The sequence below is a fragment of the Apteryx mantelli genome, chromosome 16, assembly GCF_036417845.1.
Source record: "Apteryx mantelli isolate bAptMan1 chromosome 16, bAptMan1.hap1, whole genome shotgun sequence".
NCBI classification, from domain to species: Eukaryota; Metazoa; Chordata; class Aves; order Apterygiformes; family Apterygidae; genus Apteryx; species Apteryx mantelli.
In genome coordinates, this window is record NC_089993.1 from 4,537,283 (window position 1) to 4,558,802 (window position 21,520).

The 21,520-nt window shown below is 49.3% G+C and overlaps 1 protein-coding gene across 3 annotated transcripts in view; it reads left to right on the forward strand.

Moving 5' to 3' along the window:
* RAB11FIP3 (RAB11 family interacting protein 3) overlaps positions 1 to 21,520 on the forward strand; it is a 91,763-nt gene that overhangs the window by 27,311 nt on the left and 42,932 nt on the right. For all 3 annotated transcript variants that reach the window (XM_067306428.1, XM_067306429.1, XM_013961684.2), the window contains one exon: positions 15,672 to 15,763. In XM_067306428.1, the coding sequence (XP_067162529.1) occupies positions 15,695 to 15,763 (69 nt within the window). In that variant the 5' untranslated portion in view covers positions 15,672 to 15,694. The remainder of the gene's footprint in view (positions 1 to 15,671; positions 15,764 to 21,520) is intronic.

Below are 21,520 nucleotides of genomic sequence, written 5' to 3' on the forward strand. Positions count from 1 at the left end.
AGTAAAGCAGAGTTTAACCACTTGATCAGTACTGAAGGTGGCAACGCCACCCATCCATTGCTATAAAACTGCTCTTTCCAAGTCTGATCTCTTCACTGTAATCCCACGCTACTTCGGGGTGGTCCAAGTGGAGGTGTGTGGGGTGTGTACGGGGCCTGCTATCCTGGGAGATGGCTGGGCTTCCTCCTTTCCCGTAGAGGAGGGGTGGGTGCAGGTGGGTTCCTGCAGCTAGCAGGAAGGTGTTCTGGGGGATTTGGGGGGATTTTCCTATGCTGTTGTTCATGGTGTCAGGGCATGAGGATGACTTGTCCTTGGAAATCTCTATGTGCTTGAGGAATGGCTTTATGACTTTCTCCCTAGGGTGCTTTGTCAGGGAGAGCTGAAGTGGTGAAATCTTGTTCTGAGGGACCTCTTGACTCCTTGCTCTACTGGAGGTGGTGAGTCTGACTCCTGAGTGGTTCCTTTCAATTCTCAGGCCACAGGTCTGGCCCATTTGTCAGGAGCCAGGCTGGCATGGAGTCTGCTGGGTGCTCTCAGTCCTTGGGCCAGGAGAGGCAAGCTTGGAGATGCTGCTGGGACAGGTTCCCTGGACGCGCTCGTGTGCAGTTGGGTACTGACTGAGCTCCTAGCACCCTGCTGTGTACCAGCCCTTCCTAGTAATGGGGTGATGCAGCTGCTGGGACACCCTTGTCTTCTTTCTGCTCCCTGGAGTGTGTAGTGTCCGTTTACTTTAAATTTGGTGTGTGAATTGTGCCTGGAAGATTAGCCAGTCCTGCAATATGTAAATAGCAAAGCAGAGAGGGAAATTGTGGAACAGTGGTGGTGAGTCAGGGAAGATAATAACTTTGAAAAGTGGAACTTCAGGTCCTTGTATTGTAAAGCTCAAAATGCTGTTAAGGTAATGGAGACAATGTTGACTTGAAAGAAGCAGAGTGCATTAGAGTATGCTTAAGGATGCTAGATGAGGTCTGTAATGCCTGGGGAATCCACAGCCAAAGAGCATGTGGTGCACCTGGGTACCATCAGTGAGCTCTGATGGGACTAGTCATCCTGCAGAGGAAAAGAAGTTGGGAGCCAGAGTGACTGCACTGCCTCAGTCTCTCTGCTTAGCAGCTAGAGCTAATGTGGAGCTCTTCTCTGTAAGAAACAGGTGTTAGGATTTGTATGCAAGTTATGTAGAAAACTCTGACCCGGAGTCAAGTCTCTGCCTTATGGTCAGGAACTGACCACTGGAACAGCACAGTAGCACGACAGTCGGTGATGTGAAGTCAAGATGGCTGGTCCAAGGAGCAGCTCTAGTTTGCTGTGTGCTTGATGCAGGAGTTGCTGGAGGGGGATTTAGCTGGCAAACATGAAATATATATAGAATCAACCACAGCTAGATGCAGACGAATCACAAGGAGTGTTCACAAGCAGGTTTCTTTTTTTATCAGTATACTTAACCTCTTAAGTTTCAAACACCTTTTTTTAATGAAGGCATCTCAGCATCCAGTAGGACATATTTAATATCTCCTGTCTGTAGCTGACCAATGCTTTTACTGGAACTCAAAAGTATTAATGGAAAACACCATGTAATTAGCACTTGTGCTCTGATCTGAAACATCTGTCTTATTTAAATTAAAAAAAAAAAAGGAGAAAGCACCACAGGCTTTGCACAGGGGATGGGCTCTGTGCAGGTGCCCTATTGTATGTAGGGGAAGGACTGTTGGTGTCAGTTCAGATTGCCGTTGGCTAAACCAGAGGAAGATGCATTCCTGCAGCTTTTGGCCTTGTTCGCTCGTTCTGCCTTGGATTCTGATCCCTTAACAAAAGGAATCCTGTGTATTGAGAGCGGACAGTGCATCCACTGAGAAATAGATGTGTTTATGAGCTCAGGGGAGGCCCCGAGAATGGAAAGAGTCAAGTCTTTTCAAATGCTTCAGCTAAAAAGCTCTTTGCATTTGGAAAGATGGAAAATAAGTCTCCGGAGCCAACATCCAAACCTGGAAGCTATAACGGAGTTCCTGTTTGCAGGAGCTGCAGGCTCTTGGCAGGAGCAGGAGGGGCGCAGGACCGGGGGGCGATACCTGGAAACGCTGCCTCCGAAGGGGGGCAGCTGGTGCAGGTTCAGGAGCTGGCAGCTGTGCCGAGCTAAGGAGCTGCATTTCGGGGCAGATATCCCTGTCAGGCTGAATAAGAGGCATTCAGCAGGAGGCGTGTGCTCAGCTTACCAAAGGCATTTGAGAGCTTTCCAAGCGCGAGGCTGGGAGGACCAGCACGGGGCTGTGGAATGAGGCAGGTCTGGGGCGGGCGCGGGGCAGGGCGCCGAGCAGCGGCCGCGCAGCAATCGCAGGGCTGGCCGAGGCTGGCTGGCCTGGCACCGTGCGGGCGGGTGGGTGGGTGCAAAGACCCCACGTAAAAGCTCTGTGCAGCTGCTAATTGCAGCTGGCACTGGTGCGAACGCGAGTGGGTCGAAGATCTGTTTTCCCGGGGCTGCCTTGCTTTCGGGGGCGGCGAGTAGCCCTCCGTTCCTGCGCCTGGCGTTTTGCGCCTCCAGATGCTTGGTGTGTTTCTAGCAGTTGGGTGCCAATTCAAGAATCCTTTTTTTTCCCCTGAAAGGAAAAGCATGTATCTAGCCCTCCTGCTGAATGAAGGCTATTCGTGTTGCATCTTAAAAGCTTAAAGTCCAAAGAAAACTGCAAAGCAGTTTTCAAAACCAGATCTGAGGTGTTATCCCTGCGTTGCTAACCCATGTATCGGTCGTGTGCTCTACAGCCTTGCTTTAAACGGAGCCGTGTTCCCACCTCGCGTGGATACGATACCTGCGCTGCACTAGTTAGTTACTCGTTTGGCGTCTCCGAGACGCCCCTGCATCTGATAGTGCTAGATGACATCTCTGTTCAGATCACGGTTCTGGCTGCCCGTGAACCACTTAACGTTTGCGAGTCTGCTAGACATAGCACGCAGTGGCTCTGAATTAATTTCTTAAGAGCCAGGCTGACTGCTGTCCTTGTGACACGGCTCTGCTCTGGCTCTGCAGCGTGTTTGGAGGTGCAGAGCACATGAGATATCTGGCTCCGTCTGGTAACATAAACCGCTGTTTGGTTTGTGTATTTTTTTCCTTTGTAAGATCTGCATTGCAGATGGCTTTTGCTACACAAAATTAAAGCTTTCATTGCACAGGGATAATTCCAGAAGCCAAAGCTTGCATTCCCTTACACATTTCCAATCCAGTAATTATTTTCTGACGCTGTGCTTTTGTGGATCTTCAGTGTTCCTTTTTCCAGGCTAATGCTGTAAATATGGCAGGACTTGCAACAGGCTACTGGTAACATCCAAGCACACTTCTGTTGGTGGGGCTGCCTAGGCCCAAATTAATATTTAAGGCTTTTTTTTTAAGGAAAGTTTTTAACTAAAGCTCAGCAGATGGAGTGAGATCTTGCGTGCACATTTGACTAATAACTTGGTGCGTATCTGGCACCGGTGGAAGTACTTCCTACCTTCTTCAGATCTGCTGATCACTTTATTCACGCAGCGTTGCTGCAGTGAAGACTTCCTTGTTGGTCTTGCCTGTTCCTAGCCCTGGCTAAACTGTCACCCGTTAGGGAGACAGCTCGTTTGCTGGCTGAAGGTAGAACAGATGCCTCTTTGTTTACAGCTGTCTTTCGGAGAACAGAGGCTGCCCTGAATGGGAAATCAATCGTGATTCAGGAGCAAGAATAAAGTCAAAATTGCTCTGATTGCGTTCTTTGCAATTTTTTTTTTGCATTGCATCTTACTCTGCCCTGGTGTATACTGCTTGTTGGGATAAGGAGTTTATGGAGATAAGTGTTAATTCTGCCCCTGAAAGAAGTGAAGACTTATATGTCGTGTTGAAATTTATGTATGTACTTGAAGGGGTGGGGGGGGAAACCCCTTTGCTCTTCTTTGTAGATCAGAGCTCTCCTTGTCCCCGCAGCAAAGGGGGATCCGTATAGCGCTCTTATGGTGCCTGTCAATTTGGGAGCCCATGTAGTCCCGTCTGTGACCTCTTCTGCTAGGTACAGAAGAGGCCAAGCCTTTCTCAGAAGTACTGAACTTAGTTTTCTCTTGAAATAATGGCACTTTAGCACTCGTTCTTGGCAACTGCCGGGCCTGCACATGAAGATATGCAAGGGTCGTCAGCTGAGTTGGTTTAACTCCCTCACTGGCGGGGAAGGAGGAGTTAGGAGTGTGACGTGCTGGGCTGTGATGGCGGTGAGCTGTTTCAGTGGTGTCCTGCTGGTCAAAATGGTGTGAGGTCTCTCCATCCCTCTACTGCAGAGACTTCTCTGAAAGGAGATGACGACATATGTCAACAGGAGCATGGAGGCGTTCTCCTGTGAAATGCTGGTCCTCTCGTGCAGGGGTGTCTGGGGAAGGGTAGCCAAACTTCATCCTGCTTCGAGGACCCCCAGCATCTTCTCAAAGGGGATGCTTCCTCAGGTGCCTATTGCCAAACCCTTTCTTATCCTTCGACCCCTTGAAATAAAGGGAAAGCCCTGAAAGCCGTACCTGCTTAGCCACCTGCCTCTGCAGATGTAGCTTGGTTCTCCACGCTTATTTTCAGTAGCCGCTTGAACCCCTACCGTGCCTTCTGCGTCCTTGCCGCGGAGCAGAGCGGAGGGTGCTGTGGCCGGAGGGCAACGAGGCTCCTCCGGTCTCCTGGGGACCGGAGCGGGGCAGGGAGCAGCAGAACAAAACTGTAAAAACTACCGAACCCTTTCTCTCCAGTCATGTAGCTTCTCCGATTACGGGCTGCTTTCCCCGCTTTCGCGTAAGCAGCGAGATCTGGATGAGCGTCGGTAGCTGTTCGCTCTCCTTCAGAGCGAGCTTTGGCTGGGGAGGCAGGGAAGAAGTTAACGTCGCCCGGCTGCGGAGCGTGTCCTCTCCTGGTCGAGGTCTGGAGCAGGAATGAGCACAACTGCCAGACCACGCTGTGCTCAAGCTCTTTCGAGTAACTGTTTACTTCTGCTTTAATGTGATAGAGAAACATCCGAATGCTGGGGGGGGGGGGGGGGGGAATGCAGAACACTTTCGGCTCATGAGAAGTGTGTGGTGTGTGGTGGTGGTGTTTGCATCTGCCTTTGAGTTCAAATAAGCAATTGGGGTTATTTTTTGTAACTTGGCAGCGTGGTGAGCTGTTACATCAGGACCGAGGCTGGCCTCCTATCTGTACGCCATGCCTGAGCAGGGAGGGCGTCTTCCCAAAAACAACCTCGCAGATGACATGCTGCATTGACCTACTTTCACGAGAAGCGCAGGAGCATTGTAGAAGCTATGTCCGTAGGCCTTATCACAGCTCTGGAATAAGGATGGCAGCGAATTGCTCAAATGTGCTGCCATAAAACTGCTGCTAAGGCTCAGCAGCCCTCAGGGTCCGAGGGAATGAGATGGATTTACATAAGAATCTCTTGCAATTTTGAGAATTCTTGCTTTATGAATATTTTTGATGCATATGCCAGAGAAATCTTGCTGCATCCTGTCACTGTCAAAGTATAACAGGTTCCAGGCCCAAAATGGGCAAAAACAAAACAAAAATCTAGAGGAATTCCTTCAGTTCATAGCAATGCAAAGCTGCCCTTCACTTATCGTGGCAAGCATTTATCTTTGATAGAATGTCCAAAGTGTCACCATTTATGCGCAGTTCCTTGTGAGGGAAAGTGTTGCTGCCCAGCCAGATTTCTTGCAGAAAAAAAAAAAGATTGCAGATGAGTAGGGAGAATAACCAGGGACTTCCCCGTGTTGTTCTGAAGAAGTAGAATAAACTTGTGGTGGCTGCTTAGACTCTCTGAACACTCTGAACATAACCCAAGCCTGACAAAGGCAAGCTGGAGTGAGTTTAAACTGCAGTTGAAAGGGCTAAGTTTGGGCCTAAAAAAAAAAAACACCTCCGCTGGAGAAAGAAGAGAAGGCAGTACAGGGACTACTTATTTTCTTGGAGATGGTCAATATAAAAAAAAAGTGCAGAATGGTATTTTATTAGAGCCTCAGACTTAGAACTCTCTCCTCTTTGGAAAAGAGGACTAAAACCAAATGTAAACTCCTGTTACAAAAGAGACTTTTCTCATAATCCATCTGCTGTCCTAGTATTTCTCCATCATATTTTTCCTTTCTGCGTAGTAGTATGTTGTTTTGTTCCACATCTGTTGCTACTAATCCTTTTGAGAGCACTGGGCTAGCCTGTCACTTGGCGGGTGGGGAAGGAGGCTGCGCTGCGCTGGGGACTGCAGATGGGTGATGGTCATGGTCCAAGTCCTACGTATTTTGGTTTTGCAGGTTTGGATGTTTTGAATACGCTCCAGAGTGAGAGATTATTAAGTTTTGGTTCAGTCCAGGAAGCTGAAGAGTATCTCTTCTGTCCTCACCAGAAATATTTGGCTAGGGGTCAGGTCGGATTTTGCATGATGAATGGATTTTGATTCCTAAGCTTAGGTAGCAAGAATATATGCAGCCTGTCGTTCTGCTTCTCCAGACAGGCCGTCCAGCCAGAGCTGTCAGGCAATTCCTCGTTGGGAATCCAGTCAATCTGGTGCTATTAGTGAAGGGATAATTACTCATCTGCAACTTCTGCTTCTCCCAGAACACTGCTCGACTCTCACGGCCTGGAGGCTTGTGACTGTGCAGTGAGTGTACCCTTGTGATGCCTTGACAGACTGATGTGGCAAAAGCTTGTTTCTTTCAAATGTTTTCTGGTCTTGCTCTTCGCTGTGACATGTGATGTGGCTTTTCTGCTTTGCTGAGAAATTGGTTGCAATTGTACAGCTGCTGGGTTCAAGCTGTGATGTGTGAGCAGCAAGTCGGGCTGGCTCTGGTGGGTAGCGCATTGCCCACATTAAGAGGTCACCTTGGCAGAAACCATCCCCGGTATTCTGATGAACCACTTCCGATTTCTTCTTGACCTTGATCCCTTTCTGTCTGCACCAAGCCATGTTTCTCCTCCTGAACTGCTGTGCATGTCCCTCAGATATCTTTCTGCTTGATGATCTCTTTATTGCTTCCAAAGTGAGTACAGACTTCTCCTGTGAATCTGTCCATTTAGCAACTGGGCAACTTACTTCTCCTTCAAAGAGGAGGTACTTCTGCTAACAAGGTGACCAGTGTTGAATTCATTGATTAGATGGTCACAGAACTGCACTGAAGCCACCTCTGCTGAAGGATTGTCGCCTGTTCAAAGCCAACCGTGTGCATCACAGAGCTGCTTTGCTTCCATGCTGTTTTGCGAGCTCTTGTGACTTTGAGGCCATGACTCGAGTTCTCAACTAACTTTTTCCACTTCCTTGCTTCTGAAACCTGTTTTATTTTGAATCTAGATTGTAACACAGCCAATAGTTATAGAGAAGTCAGCAGAAACAATATGACAACTTATTATAAAAATGCTTCTATTAAGCCAGTAAGATCTTGGCAACATCGTGTTTGGCCCTTTGGACCCATTCTAACAGGTATTGTACTGCTCAATTTAAAAGGTTGAATGCTTCAAATATAGTAGTGTTCCTAAACTGTTGTCTTTTCAGCTGAAAGAGAATGATCAGACACAGATAACTTGGTGCTGTTTCCAGAAAACAAAATATTACCAAAACCTTTGAAAACTGGGCTGAAATGAGGTTTATTAAAAGCTTATAGCCCAGTGATGGAATTAGCTTACGTGCTGATGATCCCTGCTGGTGTCTGCATTACATAGTTTTGGGGGCTTCTGACTGCTGTATTAGGTCACTCATTTATTTTTGCCTCCCCTCAATAATGACAGGAAGGAAGGTTGGCTGGCTGTCTCTGACACTGTCCTCCTTGCTTTGGGGACTCCTATGCTGGATGAAGGATTTAAAAACAACCTTAAAGGACTCCCTATTACCTTTATTTTTCTCCTGGCTATATATATATATAATTTTTTTTTTTTTTTTTTTACATAAGTCAGTTTGAGCTAAAAGTACTCCAAATAAAGTATGGTTCCCCCTCCTCTTCAGTGGTATGTAGTACACGGTTTGGCTCATTTCAGAGGGAATTTTTTGGCAGTGTTGCAAGTTCAGGGTAGAAATGGGAAAGGGTGTTTAATCATATGAGCTTTAAGCAGCATCTTCCTATTAACCTGCATAGCCTTCAAGGGACTTTGAAGGAAAGGGGCTCCAAACAGCTCTACTACAGCCAGCAGCAGAGTAACCTGTTTGTCTGTGTTATCCAGCACGTTAAAAGACCTGATGCATCCAGGCTCTTGAGCCAGGGTTTTCTTTATTTTTGTGTGTGTGTGTTGGGGGGGGGGTGCAACTTAACTAGAAGGCGCCTCTTGTCACTTGTGCGCTTCTGCCCAAAACAGGCAAGATGTTGAGCCTCTAGTAAAAGTTCCCACTTGCATGTTCTCAGACCAGCAGCTGCATGTCCCAAAGGCTGCATCTGCATTGAGTGTGCTCTGAGAAGCTAAATTAGGATGTTCTGGTGTTTACACAGTTGCATGCGATCTTTTTCGAGAGGTCCTGCAATGCTTACCTGATCTGAGGTAAAGTGAAGGTAGCTAGATTTATGCTTCCAAGATGCTTGCAGACCATGAAGTTGATTCTGTTTATGTTTTTAGGTGGTATTTCTAAATAAAGCTTGAGGGTCTGTGCTGAACTAAGAGGATAAAAAGGAATATTTGATAAGTACCAATCCATAGAGCAATGCTATCCAAGAAATTAAGAACTGTTAAAACATTTTCTGTGAGGAGATCAGGTGAGTGTTGTGTAAGCAACCTTAATTCTGACACTTCCTCCTTGAGCAGTGTCAGAATTAAGAGACACTGAGAGCCGGAGATTTTTACTTGAATATTCTGTTGTTGTAGTAACTTGTGGTTGTAAAAATAATAGTCTTCAGTAAGTGCTCTCAGCCAGTTGTTTCCTCTCTGGAGGAGTCAGCATGTTGAGTTGTAGGAAAAGCAGATTTGCCACTTCACACTGCAGTCGTGTAAGGAGAGGGTCTGTGGTGCTGGGGAGAAGACTTGAGGTTGGAGAGAGGTGTGTTTCTTCCCCCAAGCCTACAGAGACTAGGTTCCTTGTGAAGACACACATGCTGGTGGAGATGTAGCGTTCATCTTAGGGGGTGCAGAGATGCCACTGGTGACATGAGAAATCTGATGTGGAGGGGAAAATGGCTTCCCATTTCCAGCATTTATTTTTGTATGAAGACAGAGGACATCAAATTATAAATGTGCTCCCATATCACTTACTGAAGGCAAAGGTAAAAGGGAGGATGGTTGGGCTGGTGCTAGCTTTATCCTGCAGTTACTAATGATACATGGATGCTTGGGACTAAAATGAAAGCACGGTACCCTGAGACACCTTTGGAAATACTAGCTTCTGCATAGTGGCTTCCCCACCGACTCTTTGCTGTGCATGTGAGGTCCTCCTAATTGCCTGTAGCCCCCGGTGCTAACCTGGATTTTTTTCTTTTTTTTTTAGACTTATTCCTGCCTCCTGTATCACTGTGCTACCACCAGGCCTTCTACTAGGGCTCTGACTGTGTTCCCTATCTGTTTTTTTTGTGTGCCATTCATGCAGGTCCCCAGCCTTATTACTGTGTTGAATAATTCAAGTGTGTTAGCTGCACGTAATCCATACTGTTCAACTGACTTTGAGTTTGTGGCTCTGTGGCTTGCAGCAGTACGCACAGTGTGTGTTGGCAGATGACTTAAATACTTCTGAAAGGCTCTGTTTTTCTAGGTCATGCCTATACGAAGTAGATAAAACTGGCTCTGTTTCTGACCTGTGTGTCACTACTGTACCCACAGCTCTTCACTCAAGGTGTCTTTTTCACTCAAATCCTCTGTCTTCTGAAAGCAGCTTTTAGAAGCTATTTCAGGAGCCTTCTGTGCTCTGTGGCTTCCTTTGCTGTGGCTCTGTGCTCTGTGTTATTTCTTGAAAAGCCCGAGTTACTATTGCATCTCCAAGCCCTTTTGAATAGCGGTGATTCTTCTGATGGAGAATGTGTCTGAGGCCACTGTGGGAGTGCATCAGAAATTCAAGCAGTCTGACTTCTCGCCCTGGGGAGAGCAGCCTGTGACCTGTCCTGCTTTCTCCCTGGCTGCGTGTGCACTACGCGAAGTCTTCCACCATCGTGCACTTGGTTGTGTGTGTCTGCTGTTGGCAGTGCTGCTCTAGAGTTTGGCCAGTGGCTCCAGATGCTTGACAGATACTGGACCGAGATTGCCCTTGGCTTGCAGTCTGGACAAATGACAGGACAACAAATATACTGTCAGTGGGAGATCATACAGATGTGCTCCAACGGAGATGGTCCATGTCACAAGCCATACATGGCAGTGTTTGGACAATGTTTTTTAAAATGCTGGGAGAGATGAGGGCATCTTAAGAGTGGGGGGAGATGTAGGATATAATTCAGTGCCATAAGTCTGGGCATCCATAAGCAGGGCAGCACTGGGGAAAGCAGAAAGTGAAATATGTGGTGGGGGGAAAAGACAGCTGCTGTGGCTGACCGATCAAAGCTGGACTCACAGCTGTCCAAGAATTTGCATGAATATGAATCTCCATCTCCTAAATGATGATGTGGTTGATGCAATGAGATTTTGGAGGGTGGTCTCTTCCATGGGGTTTGAATGGGTGTGTGTTGGGCAGCAGGAGACTTCTCAAGGTAGAAAGAGAAGTTTAGTTGTGTGCAGGTACAGGAAAGAGTGTCAAAGGGATGCTAGAAAGGACAGTTTGGTAAGGTTATAGCGTACAAACGATGCCCAGAAAGTGTGCAAGCTGGTGCCCATATAGTGGGTTTAAGCAGCAGGAAAGCTGTGGGTGGTGGCCATAATCGTAAGGGAGGTGGCAAGCAGAAAGAAAACCCAGGAGCTGTGTGTTGTGGTGGGCTTCCTTGTACAGACAGAGACTGATGAGGAGGAGCCAGAACAGAGATCTAGTGCGGGCAGAAAGAGAATGGGTTTGCAGGAGAGAGCCTGACCTAGAGAACAGGTTTGGCTTGTGATTTGGGGCAATGTGGTCATCCAGAGAACATTAGAAAGAGCAGTCAGGGGTACAACCAGGCAGAAATGACGGTTGGATTGGAGTCTGTGTAAAATATCCTACTCTTCTAACAAAGCCATAGAAACCTACCATGAGTTGAAGGCTTGCTGCATTGCTCTCAGGTATGGATAGAGTGTGTGTGGTGTGTGCGTGGTGGGTTGTTGGTGTGTGTGGTTTTTTTTGTTTGTTTGTTTGTTTTTAATGGTTAAAAGTCAAGGGCAGCTCACTGGGAGCTCTTGTTCCTGCACTCACAGCTTGCTTGAGGCCTGGTGGGTGGAGTGGTGTATGCAGCGTTCCCATGGCCATGGGAGGACTTCAGGAACGTCCCTCTCCACATTTAGTCTGCTTTTTCTGCCTCTTCCAAATTCACTTTAGCTTTACTGAATGATATATTAAATGTTCCTAGTCTTATTGGTTACAGCAATTACTTCTGTAAATTCTCTATCAGCAACATCACCTTAGTTAAATTACTGCAGCAGCAAAATTTTATCACTGCTTTATCCAAATGCCTGGTACCCTGCCCACACATTCCAGCCTAACAGTTCAGTGTAATTAATTGGGGGAAAAAGATGTAACGTATAGCTTATAGCCTCTTTATAGGATGACTGGGTAGTAAAGCTCCCTGTAGAGTCTCTTGGAGCCTGATTTTTGGCTTTTAGATTTTTAGCTCTGCTCAGATTTAACAGGATCAGCAATGGGAGTGACTGATACAGAACTGAAAATTTGGGAGAGGTCAGTCGTGGATACTCAGATGGGAGAAGCAAATGCAGGGGCAAGCACTCTTCAGGAGGTAACAGATACCAAAGTTTGTGACATCTGAATCTTTGGGGAAAATCTATGGTTTTCAGTGGTGTTGGGAAGAGGTGGCTTCAGATGTCCTAACCACATCAACATTCAGAGGAGAAGGAAGAGGTCAGGTGAATACAAGGGTAGGCGTAGGAGATGGAAGTATGCTTTACGTTGAGAGGCACAGGGAAGGGGGTGCGAGGGAGAAGAGGGGATCAGCTGGGATTTGGGTTTGAAGCCAGAGGAGGAGAGCAGAGTGAATTTGCACGTTTGTCCTCCTTTACCCTCACCATGTGTTGCTATAGTTGGAGCAGGGTTGTGTGGTGCAACACTGGTGCCCCATGTCCATCCTGCTCTGCTGTTGACAGTGTAGCAGTGAATGAAGCCTGCCATGCTCCTGCTGCGTGGCTTTCTGCGTCGGGGAGATGGTGCTTTTCATGTGTGTGGAGCACCGGTCGAGCAGCTAAGTTCTCCTGGGCTTTTTTGGCTCCTTTGGACAGGGATTTGAAAGCTTAATGCAGCCTATTGTGCTGGAAGACAGGCAGGCAAGCTCTCCATGGCAACTCTCCCTATATACAAAGCACCATATGCTTTTTAGGAGGGGGAGGGAATGAATCAAGTAGAAAAGTCGACCTTTGTTTGTTTTGTTCAGAGTGGAGCAAGTGGCTCCGACTTGGGAGCGTGGGGATGTGGAAACATTCGGTGTTCCCTGCTGTCTCCTGGTCACGGCTACTGCTGAACAGGCCACCGGCAAGTGTGCAGCTCTAACCTTGAGACCTGGAAAAAGGATCTCTCTTTGAAGTTCTTGGCTTGCTGTGAAAGTAGATTGTGTGTGAAAAGAGACCCCCTCCGCAGCACGCTCGCTCTGCAAACAGATGGAGCAACCAGCCGTCTCATTCTCCCCTGCACCAAGAACCACCCGAAGGGCTGGGAACGTTCCAGGAGCAGTGTAGGAAACACTTGATTTAGGCAGAATTATAATAGAGACAGTTGCTGTCGGGCAGTAGCGGTGAGCTGCTTGTGTTGGCTGCCCACAGCTTTCTACCTCAGCTTCCAAAAGGAACTGGAAGCCTTTGCTTGATGGAAAATCCTCCCTTTGCAGCTCCCTTTGGAAGGAATGAGCTGAATAAATAGCTTTATCTGTGTCTGTAGAAAATCAGGACCCTTCTGTGTGTCGTTTTTTTTGGCAGGGGGAACAGGCAGAAGGGAGCAGCCCCATGCCTGGCTCCTTCTGCCTTCAGAGTGCTCTGACATTTCCTGGAGCTGCCGTGGTGTTGCCACCAGTAGCACTGGAAATGGTCTTGCAGGGTGGATACCAGTAAGACTGCGTCTGAGTTGCCTGGCCCTGCAGGGGGAGATGCTAGATCAGATAACAAGTGCCCCTGGCAGCCACCCAGCACCCAGCTGGTTGGCTCGAGTCTCGCCACTCAGCTCAACCATTCAACTGCTAACTGTGCTGAAGAATAAGTCCTTGTACTGCTCTGAGGCTGCAGACGTGCGCGGAGAGCAGAACGGCGACCTGGGAACCCCGAGGGGCAGTGCCCTGGCCAGGGCACAGGAGCAGCACGTGCAGAGTGGGCCCCTGTCAGCTGATCCAACTGGCACCTCCAAACATCATTTGGATGTTCCCATTACTGGAGCACATTAGTTCTCCGCTTAGAGGCGGCCATCACCTGTGCGGCACGGTCTAGTTTAAGAGGTGCAGTTGTCCTGTCTGTTCTGGGGATGTGGCATAGATTGTCTATTGAATTTTCCCAAAGAAGTAGGGAGAGGCTCCTCTGAGTGTGACTCTCAGCTGTTCCTGCAGCTTTGCAGCCGACAGGTCCCTGTCCTAGGCTCTCTAATGTCAGAATAGCGACTGGAACCATTAATGGCAAGACTCCTTTCAATTGCAGGCTGCAGCATGCTCTGTCCAGCCTGGTTGAGTAGATGTCACTCTAGGCAAAGCCCAGCAGCTCAGACCATGGGGTGGAGCGGAGGAGGTCAGGATGGAGTAATGTTTGTGGGGAGGGAGAATGCAGTCTTAAGATACTTAACATGCTCAAACTGTTAGTGGGGGAGGTGGTCCAAGGTTTGCTTACCTTCAATGGTGTGCTTGTGCACCGGCTTTTCCACGCATGGTCTCACTGCCTTGCTCAGGGTTACAAGCCAAAAGACCCCCACAGTTGGAAAAACAGCTCATAGCAGCACTGCTTGCCCAGTGCTGTGACCGAGGGAAGCAGTGGGGATATTGAAATCACAAATTGCGAACAAGAGCACCTTTCATTCACTGAAGCTATGACCCCACCATGTGCTTGCTGTAGAGCATGTTGTCATACACCAGCTTCTGGAAAAGCAATTCCGCTTATTCCTGGTTCTGATTTATCATCTCGCCACCGAGAGCCGCATATCTAGGTCAGGGAAGGTGTCATTTCCGAGAATGCCATCTGTTTGTCTTCGCCCCGTTCCCACAGCTTTACAGCCCGTAGCCTGGACTGGAGGTATCCATCAAGTAGGTGGCTTCAGCATCTCCTGGAGCCTTGACTGTGTTTGCATTTAATGGCTAGCTGCAAGAAGCACTGAGGAGGGTATTCGGGGATGGTGTGTGTTGGTGGTTGTGATGTTTTTGGGGGTGGGGGGGTGGGGGGGAATGTCACTGCAAGCCTGCCTTCTTGCTCTGTCCTGTGCCCTAATCACTTGAGTTCATACTAACCATGTAGATCCATTAATGAAAAATGGTCCTCCTTGATTTTTGGAGATGGACTTGAAGCGGGAGAGGTTCTGAGGCCTCACTGTGACTATATATGGAATATGCCCTTTGGAAGTGCTTATGTCTGATCCCATCTGGGTGGCTGGGCTGCTCCACTGCAGCAAAGCTTAATGTGACTTATGTGCCCCTTTGATTTGGACTCCAGCCTAGAAGCACTTTGAATTGGCTGCCTTGCCAGCCTGCTGGGAAACCACTAGCCTGACGGACGCTGAAAGCAGACTGTGCTTTGTAGCTCTTCTCTCATCATCTGCCCCTATCAGCCGTAAAAGGAAAGCCTGTCCCTCCCAAAATCCTGCGCGGTTGCAGAGCTTCCCTGGGAGCACTGACATAATGACTCCCTCTGCCTGGCCAAGTTTATCTACATCAGACAGACCTAGTGCCGCAATGTATGCAGCTCCAAGGCATGCGGTTTTGAGCCTGCTATTTATTTTGGGACTACAGCATCTGATCTTGATTTGGTGTTTCCAGGCTGTGATCTAGGTCGTGTGCTGGATCGGGCATTAGCCATTGCTTGAGGGAGCCTGGGGAATTTACACTCGCTTCCTCAGCGTATGGGCTTGGAGAAATTGTGCTCTGCTCCGCTGCGGATGAGTGTTTGGGGGCAGGAGGGGTAATTTTTTAAGAAGTCTCCTTGAAAGCCTCCTATCTTCCTCTCCTCCTGATGCGGCTGGTCGCAGGAGGAACAGTGAACGATAAAAGCTTCAGTGCAGCCTGCTTTCTCTACTGTTCCCATGGTAGTTGGCTGTCGCACACAGAACTAATGTATTCCCTGCCCACAGCAGAATTAAAGCCTTCTGGGAGAAGAATAAGAGGATGCAGGAGAATAGCGGTAGGGAAGGAATCGGGAAAAGAAACGGAGACCATGGCAGGGCCAGTGCATGGTGAGAAGATAGGGCTAGCACCTGGATTCTTCCCTATCTGAGCTGGAAAGGGACTCCTTGGACCTCTGCCAGGGAACAGCACCTGAATTGCCTCTCTACCTTGGTCATGTTGGGATGCCTGGAAACCGAGGTCCTTTCTGAAAGCTGAAGGCACTGGTGCGTGCAAAAGGCGGTTCTTGTTCTTCTGCTTCCTTGGCTCCCAAGGTTGCCCTTTATTTGAGGGTATAGGTTTCCTTTTGGTGATTCTTTCTTTTTCATTTTCCTCTGCAGATCCTGACAGCCAGTTGTATGATATGGGATATACCCCTGAGGAGGAAGCCTCGACCTGTCCTGATGAGTTTGATGACTTTGTCACGTTTGAGGCAAGTATTGAGTGCTGTAAATACCCACGAGTGCTAGCTGTATGTAGTGAGGCTTGAATGCGGAGGGTATGGCCGGTAGAGAAGAGCGTTTGCTGTGACAGGGCTCGGGATGCTCAACCCATCGAAAGGCAAATTTTTTTGATCCCTGGGTGAATGGACCAGAGAACTTGCAGCAAGCATTTCATGCTGTTTGAGTTAAAACTGGTGTTAAAACAAAAATCCATTCAGTGCTAATGCTCTCTGGTCTTGCAGGATGCCAGAGCGTGGTGCCCTGGCTGAAAGGAGGAGATCCTCTCTGTGGTGGAATGCTAGCGATGTGGGAGAGGTGCCTGCTGCTGTTGGGTGCGTCTTGGCGCTGGGGTTTCAGAGACTGAGGAGCGTGAGCCCAAGTTTGAGCTGTACCAGCTGGGAGCTGGCCTCAAAGGCCAGTGAAGCCGTCAGGCACTGGTGCTCGCTGCTGTTCTGCCAGTAAAAGGCAGAGCAGAGGGCAAAATGTGGATTTCTTCTTCATTCTCAGGGTTGATGAAGAACACTTAATTGACATACTGGGTTTTTTGTTTGTTTTTTGTTGTTGTTTTCTGTTTTTTTTGGGGGGGGGTGTTGAACAAAACGAAGAGCGTGGCCTCTATCTCTCAGTTGCCTTCTGGATTCCTTAGCACAGGAACATATTGCAATGTGTGTCCTTTATCTGTTCTCCCAGCTAGGAAGGAGGCTGCTGTTACACTGACCTGCTTGTTGTCTGTAATTTGGGGCTTTTGCTGTTTGTTCCTGCTCTGTGTCTTGCAGTCTGGAGCCGAAGGCTGCTGCAATTACCTTCAGAGCAAAGGGCCCGCTGGGTCCTTTCTTTTTTCTTTTTTCAATTTTCTCTTTAGGTATCTGATTCTTGTGTCATGATACCCTGGACTCTTTTTTTTTAATCATACAGATCTTTACTTGCAAAGGGACTCCCTGTCTTCCCAGCTACTCTGCTTGTATTTACATGTAAATATATATGCTTTTTTATATAAATAATTAGTAGCCTGTAATTTGTTATCTTGGTCTTGTGACTTTTTGATAAAAGGCTAAAACTATTCTTTTGAGTTTCCTAGTGATAAACTGGGTGTTGGGCAACTTGTCTTCCCCATATCAGCGAGAAGCACAGGCCCATCACATGGGATGACTTGAAGCTCCCGCTTGGGTGGCTTATGTTTGACAACAGACCACGCCGTCACACTTCCCAGCCAGTTGCAGAGTTTCTGTTGAGCCAGTTTACTGGCTCCTGTTCTTCAGCAAGTCAACGGACTTGCACTGTCACCCTGAGCAGGTCACTTAGTCCCTTAGGAGAACTCAAACGAACGTGGCCTTGATAGCTCTGTGATGCTGGGTTCTTCCACCAGAAGGCTTTCTAGGCATGTTGAATCTCACATCGTTTTTCTGGAGGCTGAACTGCCATAGCTGTCTTTGTCTACAGCAGGAGAGGGTAAAATGAGTTCTGCTGTCTTTTATTTTTGTTCCATCTGAGTATTCTAATAAAGCTCGCAAATGTCACTGTTCTTGGAAAAATGGCTTATGAAAGCCAGTAATAGCCCCATAGGAGGGAGGCTAGGAAGGGAAGTGTGCTTTCATATTCCTCCTTCTGTACTGTAAAAGGTTATAAATGTACTTTCTAATGGCTGGACTGAGCGGGTTAGAGGCTGGTGGACTGAGTCATGGTGCTTGTTCCAGTGAGGGCCTTAGCTTCTTGCTCCTCGGACCTGTGTCAGGGGTGCTCGTCTCCGAGACTTGGAGCAGGGCTATTTCTAAGGGCTCATTTAACATAGATGAGTTCTGACAGTGTTGCGAGCTATTCTGGGAAGGAGTACCCACCGGAGGGGTGTGCGCCCTGCTGGGCCACTGCCAGTGGGCCACTGATCTCTTGAAACAGCAAGATGAACCAGAGAAAGAAGGCGATGAATCCTGAAGTCTCCTTTTCAGAAAGATGTAAATGGGTTCTTATACTGAACTCCAGGTAATCTTCAAAGCATCAGAGCTCTGTTGGTGCCTATGTATGTTTAATATGCCGGGTAAGAATTACCCTTGTTGTCCTGGATACATGATTCAAAATAATTTCCAGCCTGCAAGGATTTCATAGAGATTCAGCAAATGAGAACATGATCGAGAAATACCGCTCAGCATTGTGAGAGTAAAAATAAATTGGCGCCTTGGGGCGTGTGGGTTTTTTGTTCTTGTTTAGCTGAGCAGTGAGCTCCCAATGTGCATTTTCTTCCATACGTCCTGTAGTGTTGTACCTTGGAAATCTTGAGTTGTTTCAGAGAGGTGGAGCACGGGAAGTCCTGGTATGGAGCAACCTGCTGGGAGCCGCAAACGAGTGTGTTTTGCCTGCACGCTGAGCTGCCCGGCCTTGCTGAACTGCTAGCCAGCGGAGGAGTCTGGCAGGCTATCCTTAGGTTATGTGCAGGAGGGGGATGCTCTGGAAGCCATAAGGCAGCACACAACACAAATGGCCTTTCCCAAGAAATACTCTGCCTGGCCTGGATTCACCTGGAAGAGAAGAGGGGAAAATCTCTTCCCCCGAAGTGAAGGCATTGCCTTTCTGCCGAGTAGACCTCCCGTCCCACTCCACCAAAAAGCATTTTGTGTTCTCAACTGTCCCCCTTTTGGAAATATGGTGCACAGCAAGCATGCAACTCTAAAATTTGCCACTACTGTTGGACTGCCAGGCAGCTAAACTGCCTTTTTAAGATGACTACTTTGTTTTAAGCCTTCAGAGCATAGCTGGTGGGCTCTTAGACAGCAGATGAGCCCCTCTTGCTTTGGCAGGGTCCAGGGCTAAGGAGCACAGCTAGCTTTCTTCCTGTTGGGTCCTGGTAATGCAATATCAGAAGGTGTTTTAAAGGTGACCTGGAGGACTGATGCTGATCTTTGTGGTGCTGTGATGGTCAGAGTAATCGTGGTAACTCTGTCTGGGGTATCTGCTCTAGTCTCCCATAAACGGCACAAAAGGCCCCTAAGTTGAGTGCTCAACTCTTTGAGGTGTTGAAGCCTGGACAGAGAGCTTTTCTCCTAAATGTTTGTTCAAACAAGTGTAAACAAGTGCTTTAAGCAGTCTAAATGAAAATGTCTTCCCTTTGTTGATAAGGCTGCTTTGGTGACTCATCCCCTCTTCATTCTGGTAGTTGTCATCAGAGAAAGCTGAACATCTGAGGAGAACCCCAAACACCCAGTGCTGGTGTCTTTCAGTGCGTGTTTCATCTGCAGAGAGAAGAACCAGCACTCCTATCCAGCAAGGGCAAAAAGCCTCTTGAAGGGAGCAAGGTCTGAACTTTGACACTTCTCGCAAGGACCTTTGTAGTGTCAGATACTTCTGCAATTCAGCCATGAATGCGATCATCTCAGCTTGGGAAGAGACAAACTTGGTATAGGAAAGAGGGAGAGATGGTAGGTAAAAGCTGATGTGGTGGAGAGTGCAGTGTTTTTATTTCATATTCAGGTGGGGCTTGATCTTTCTGTAATTAGGTGAAGTCTTCAGCAGAGTTGGCAAATTTCAGAGAAGAGCTTACCCCCAAGTCTCTGCCCTGGTGCTGCATGGGCCCTTGGGGCAGCGTGGAGGCAGGTAGGAAGAGTCAAAGGTGCATGTGCAAGGGGAGCGCAGAGCACCTGGCTCTCACTGCACATTGCGAAGTATGTTTGGCAGACATGCCTTGACTGCTAAACTGTTTTCGAAGAGGATTTCTGGTGTAGCTCAGCTGAGACACTGCTTGAAGGGGATCAGAAATGCAGGAGCCTGCGTTCCTGCAGCCACATGGCTTTGCATGTGGCAGGAGCTGTGCTTGCAGGTGGCTCATTCCAGTCCCCAGTGCTCCATGCCACACATGCAGGATGAATGTCACGCCCCTGCCCCCCCCGGTTCCAGGGCAGCAGTGCCTCGCTCGGCCAGAGGGTTACGTGCCCGCTTGCAGTCCCAGTCGGTGCCCTGACCCCAGGCAGAAGGTGTGTGGCGGCTACAGGGGTGCAGGGTGACGAGCTTCCTGCATCTTCCTCCTGCGGGGAAACGTTACCCAAAAATAATTACTGCAGATTTGGCTAGCCTGCCAACTTTGTGCATTCGAAAGCTATGTAAACGGAGCTTGGAGTCTGTCTGTCCAGACACCCAAGTCTGTGTCCGTTTTACACACAGGCTGGGCTGCTGCAATTTTGCTGCTGACTGATGGGAAGGTAGGAGTTATCCTCGCCTCCCTTGCGAGCTGAGGAGTGTGAAGCTGTGCTCTGCCTCAGTCCTGAGGTACATGGGCTTGTCTGCGTTGCCCAGGGGAATGGGGGGGGGGGGGAGGGGGAATTTGGAGTTTGCTCTCTGGATGCCTGCTGTGCCTTCCCCACAGCCAGAGACACTCTGCCCGATCTGCCCTCTCTCCTGGGGGTAGATGAGCCTGTTTAAGTGATGCAGACCAGGAAAGCTGACACTCCCAAAACAAAAGCAAACCACAAAAATTGGGTGTGCTGCCGGAGTTTCGCTGGGAGTGGGAATGGGTGTGTTTAGACCTAGGTGGACCAGAGGAAAGGCAGAGCCAGTGCACGTCTGTGCTCTGTAAGAGCTGGTCAGGAGCACAATAAATAGTACAAATGCCGATTTTTGCCGTGAGAGCTCATGCTTTGGGTCAGAAAGAGCACAGCAAGACTCGAGGCCCTTTCCGAGATCTGCAGATGGGGGAGCCGAAAGCCGCGAAGGCGAGGGGCGAGCAGCGCGGCCCCCCCGGGCGGGCGCGAGGCTCGCGGCGCCGTGCGGGTGGTGCACACCTCGCGCGGGGCGGTTGCCGTCTGCTGGGCGGTCGCCGCGGTCTCGGCGGCAGCGAGGAAACCGCGGCGCCGAGCCCTGCGCGGCTGCGAGGGGGGCACCTCGCTTGCCTAGAGCAACGGCGCCGAGCGGGCGTGCAGCGGGCCCCCGGCAGCGCTCGCCCAGCCGCCTCGGTCCTCCGGCTGCGGGTGCAGCAGCAGCAAGCCCCGCGGCGCCGTACGAGCGGATCGGGGAGCAAAGCTGTCGTTGGCGGGGTCCCCGTCTCTGCGGTTTGCGTTTCGGGAGGAGGGTGCCGGGTACCCCCTCCCAGCCCGGCTGCCCAGAAGGCGCCGTGCAGCTGGCCTGGCTGAAAGAACCGTTACGTCTGTTAACGCTGGGATTTCTCTTCGTGTGGAGTAATTTAACAAAGGGCAAAATCTGGTGACCGAGGCAGTTCGAATCCACTGCGCGTCTGTGACGCAGAACCTGCCGCTGAGAGCGTGCGGCGTGTCGCGGCTTCGGTGTGCAAGAGCAGCTCTCCAGAGCCGTCAGCTGTCGCTGCTCTTGGCTTGCGTCTGGCGATGGGCTGTTGGTGGAGTGGTTGTACGCTTCCACCGTAGACCCCCGTCTCTCCTCCTAGGAGCGCGGCGGACCTTCGGAGCCCTCTTTGCAGACTCGCCTAGAAACTATTTCGCTTTCATTGCAGCACAGAGCAATGTGCGGGGACAACAGATCGCATTTGGGGTGCGGGTGTTCTTCCTCTGCTGTGGGCCCGCTTTGCAATTTTCAGCAATTCGCATGAGATTTGTTCCTCCCTTGCCTCTCCACAGCACTGCTGCTGGCGGAGCTGCATGCGAGAGGGGGCTGCAAAGCCAAGCTTAAGCCGTGCAGCTCATAACAGCCTACCTGCCCTGCACAACCTGCAGGGCCCCCGCAGCACCCCCACAGAGGCTTGGGGCTAAGCTCTGCAGCTTGCCAGCTCTGCTGGGGCCTTTGTGGGCTCTCGC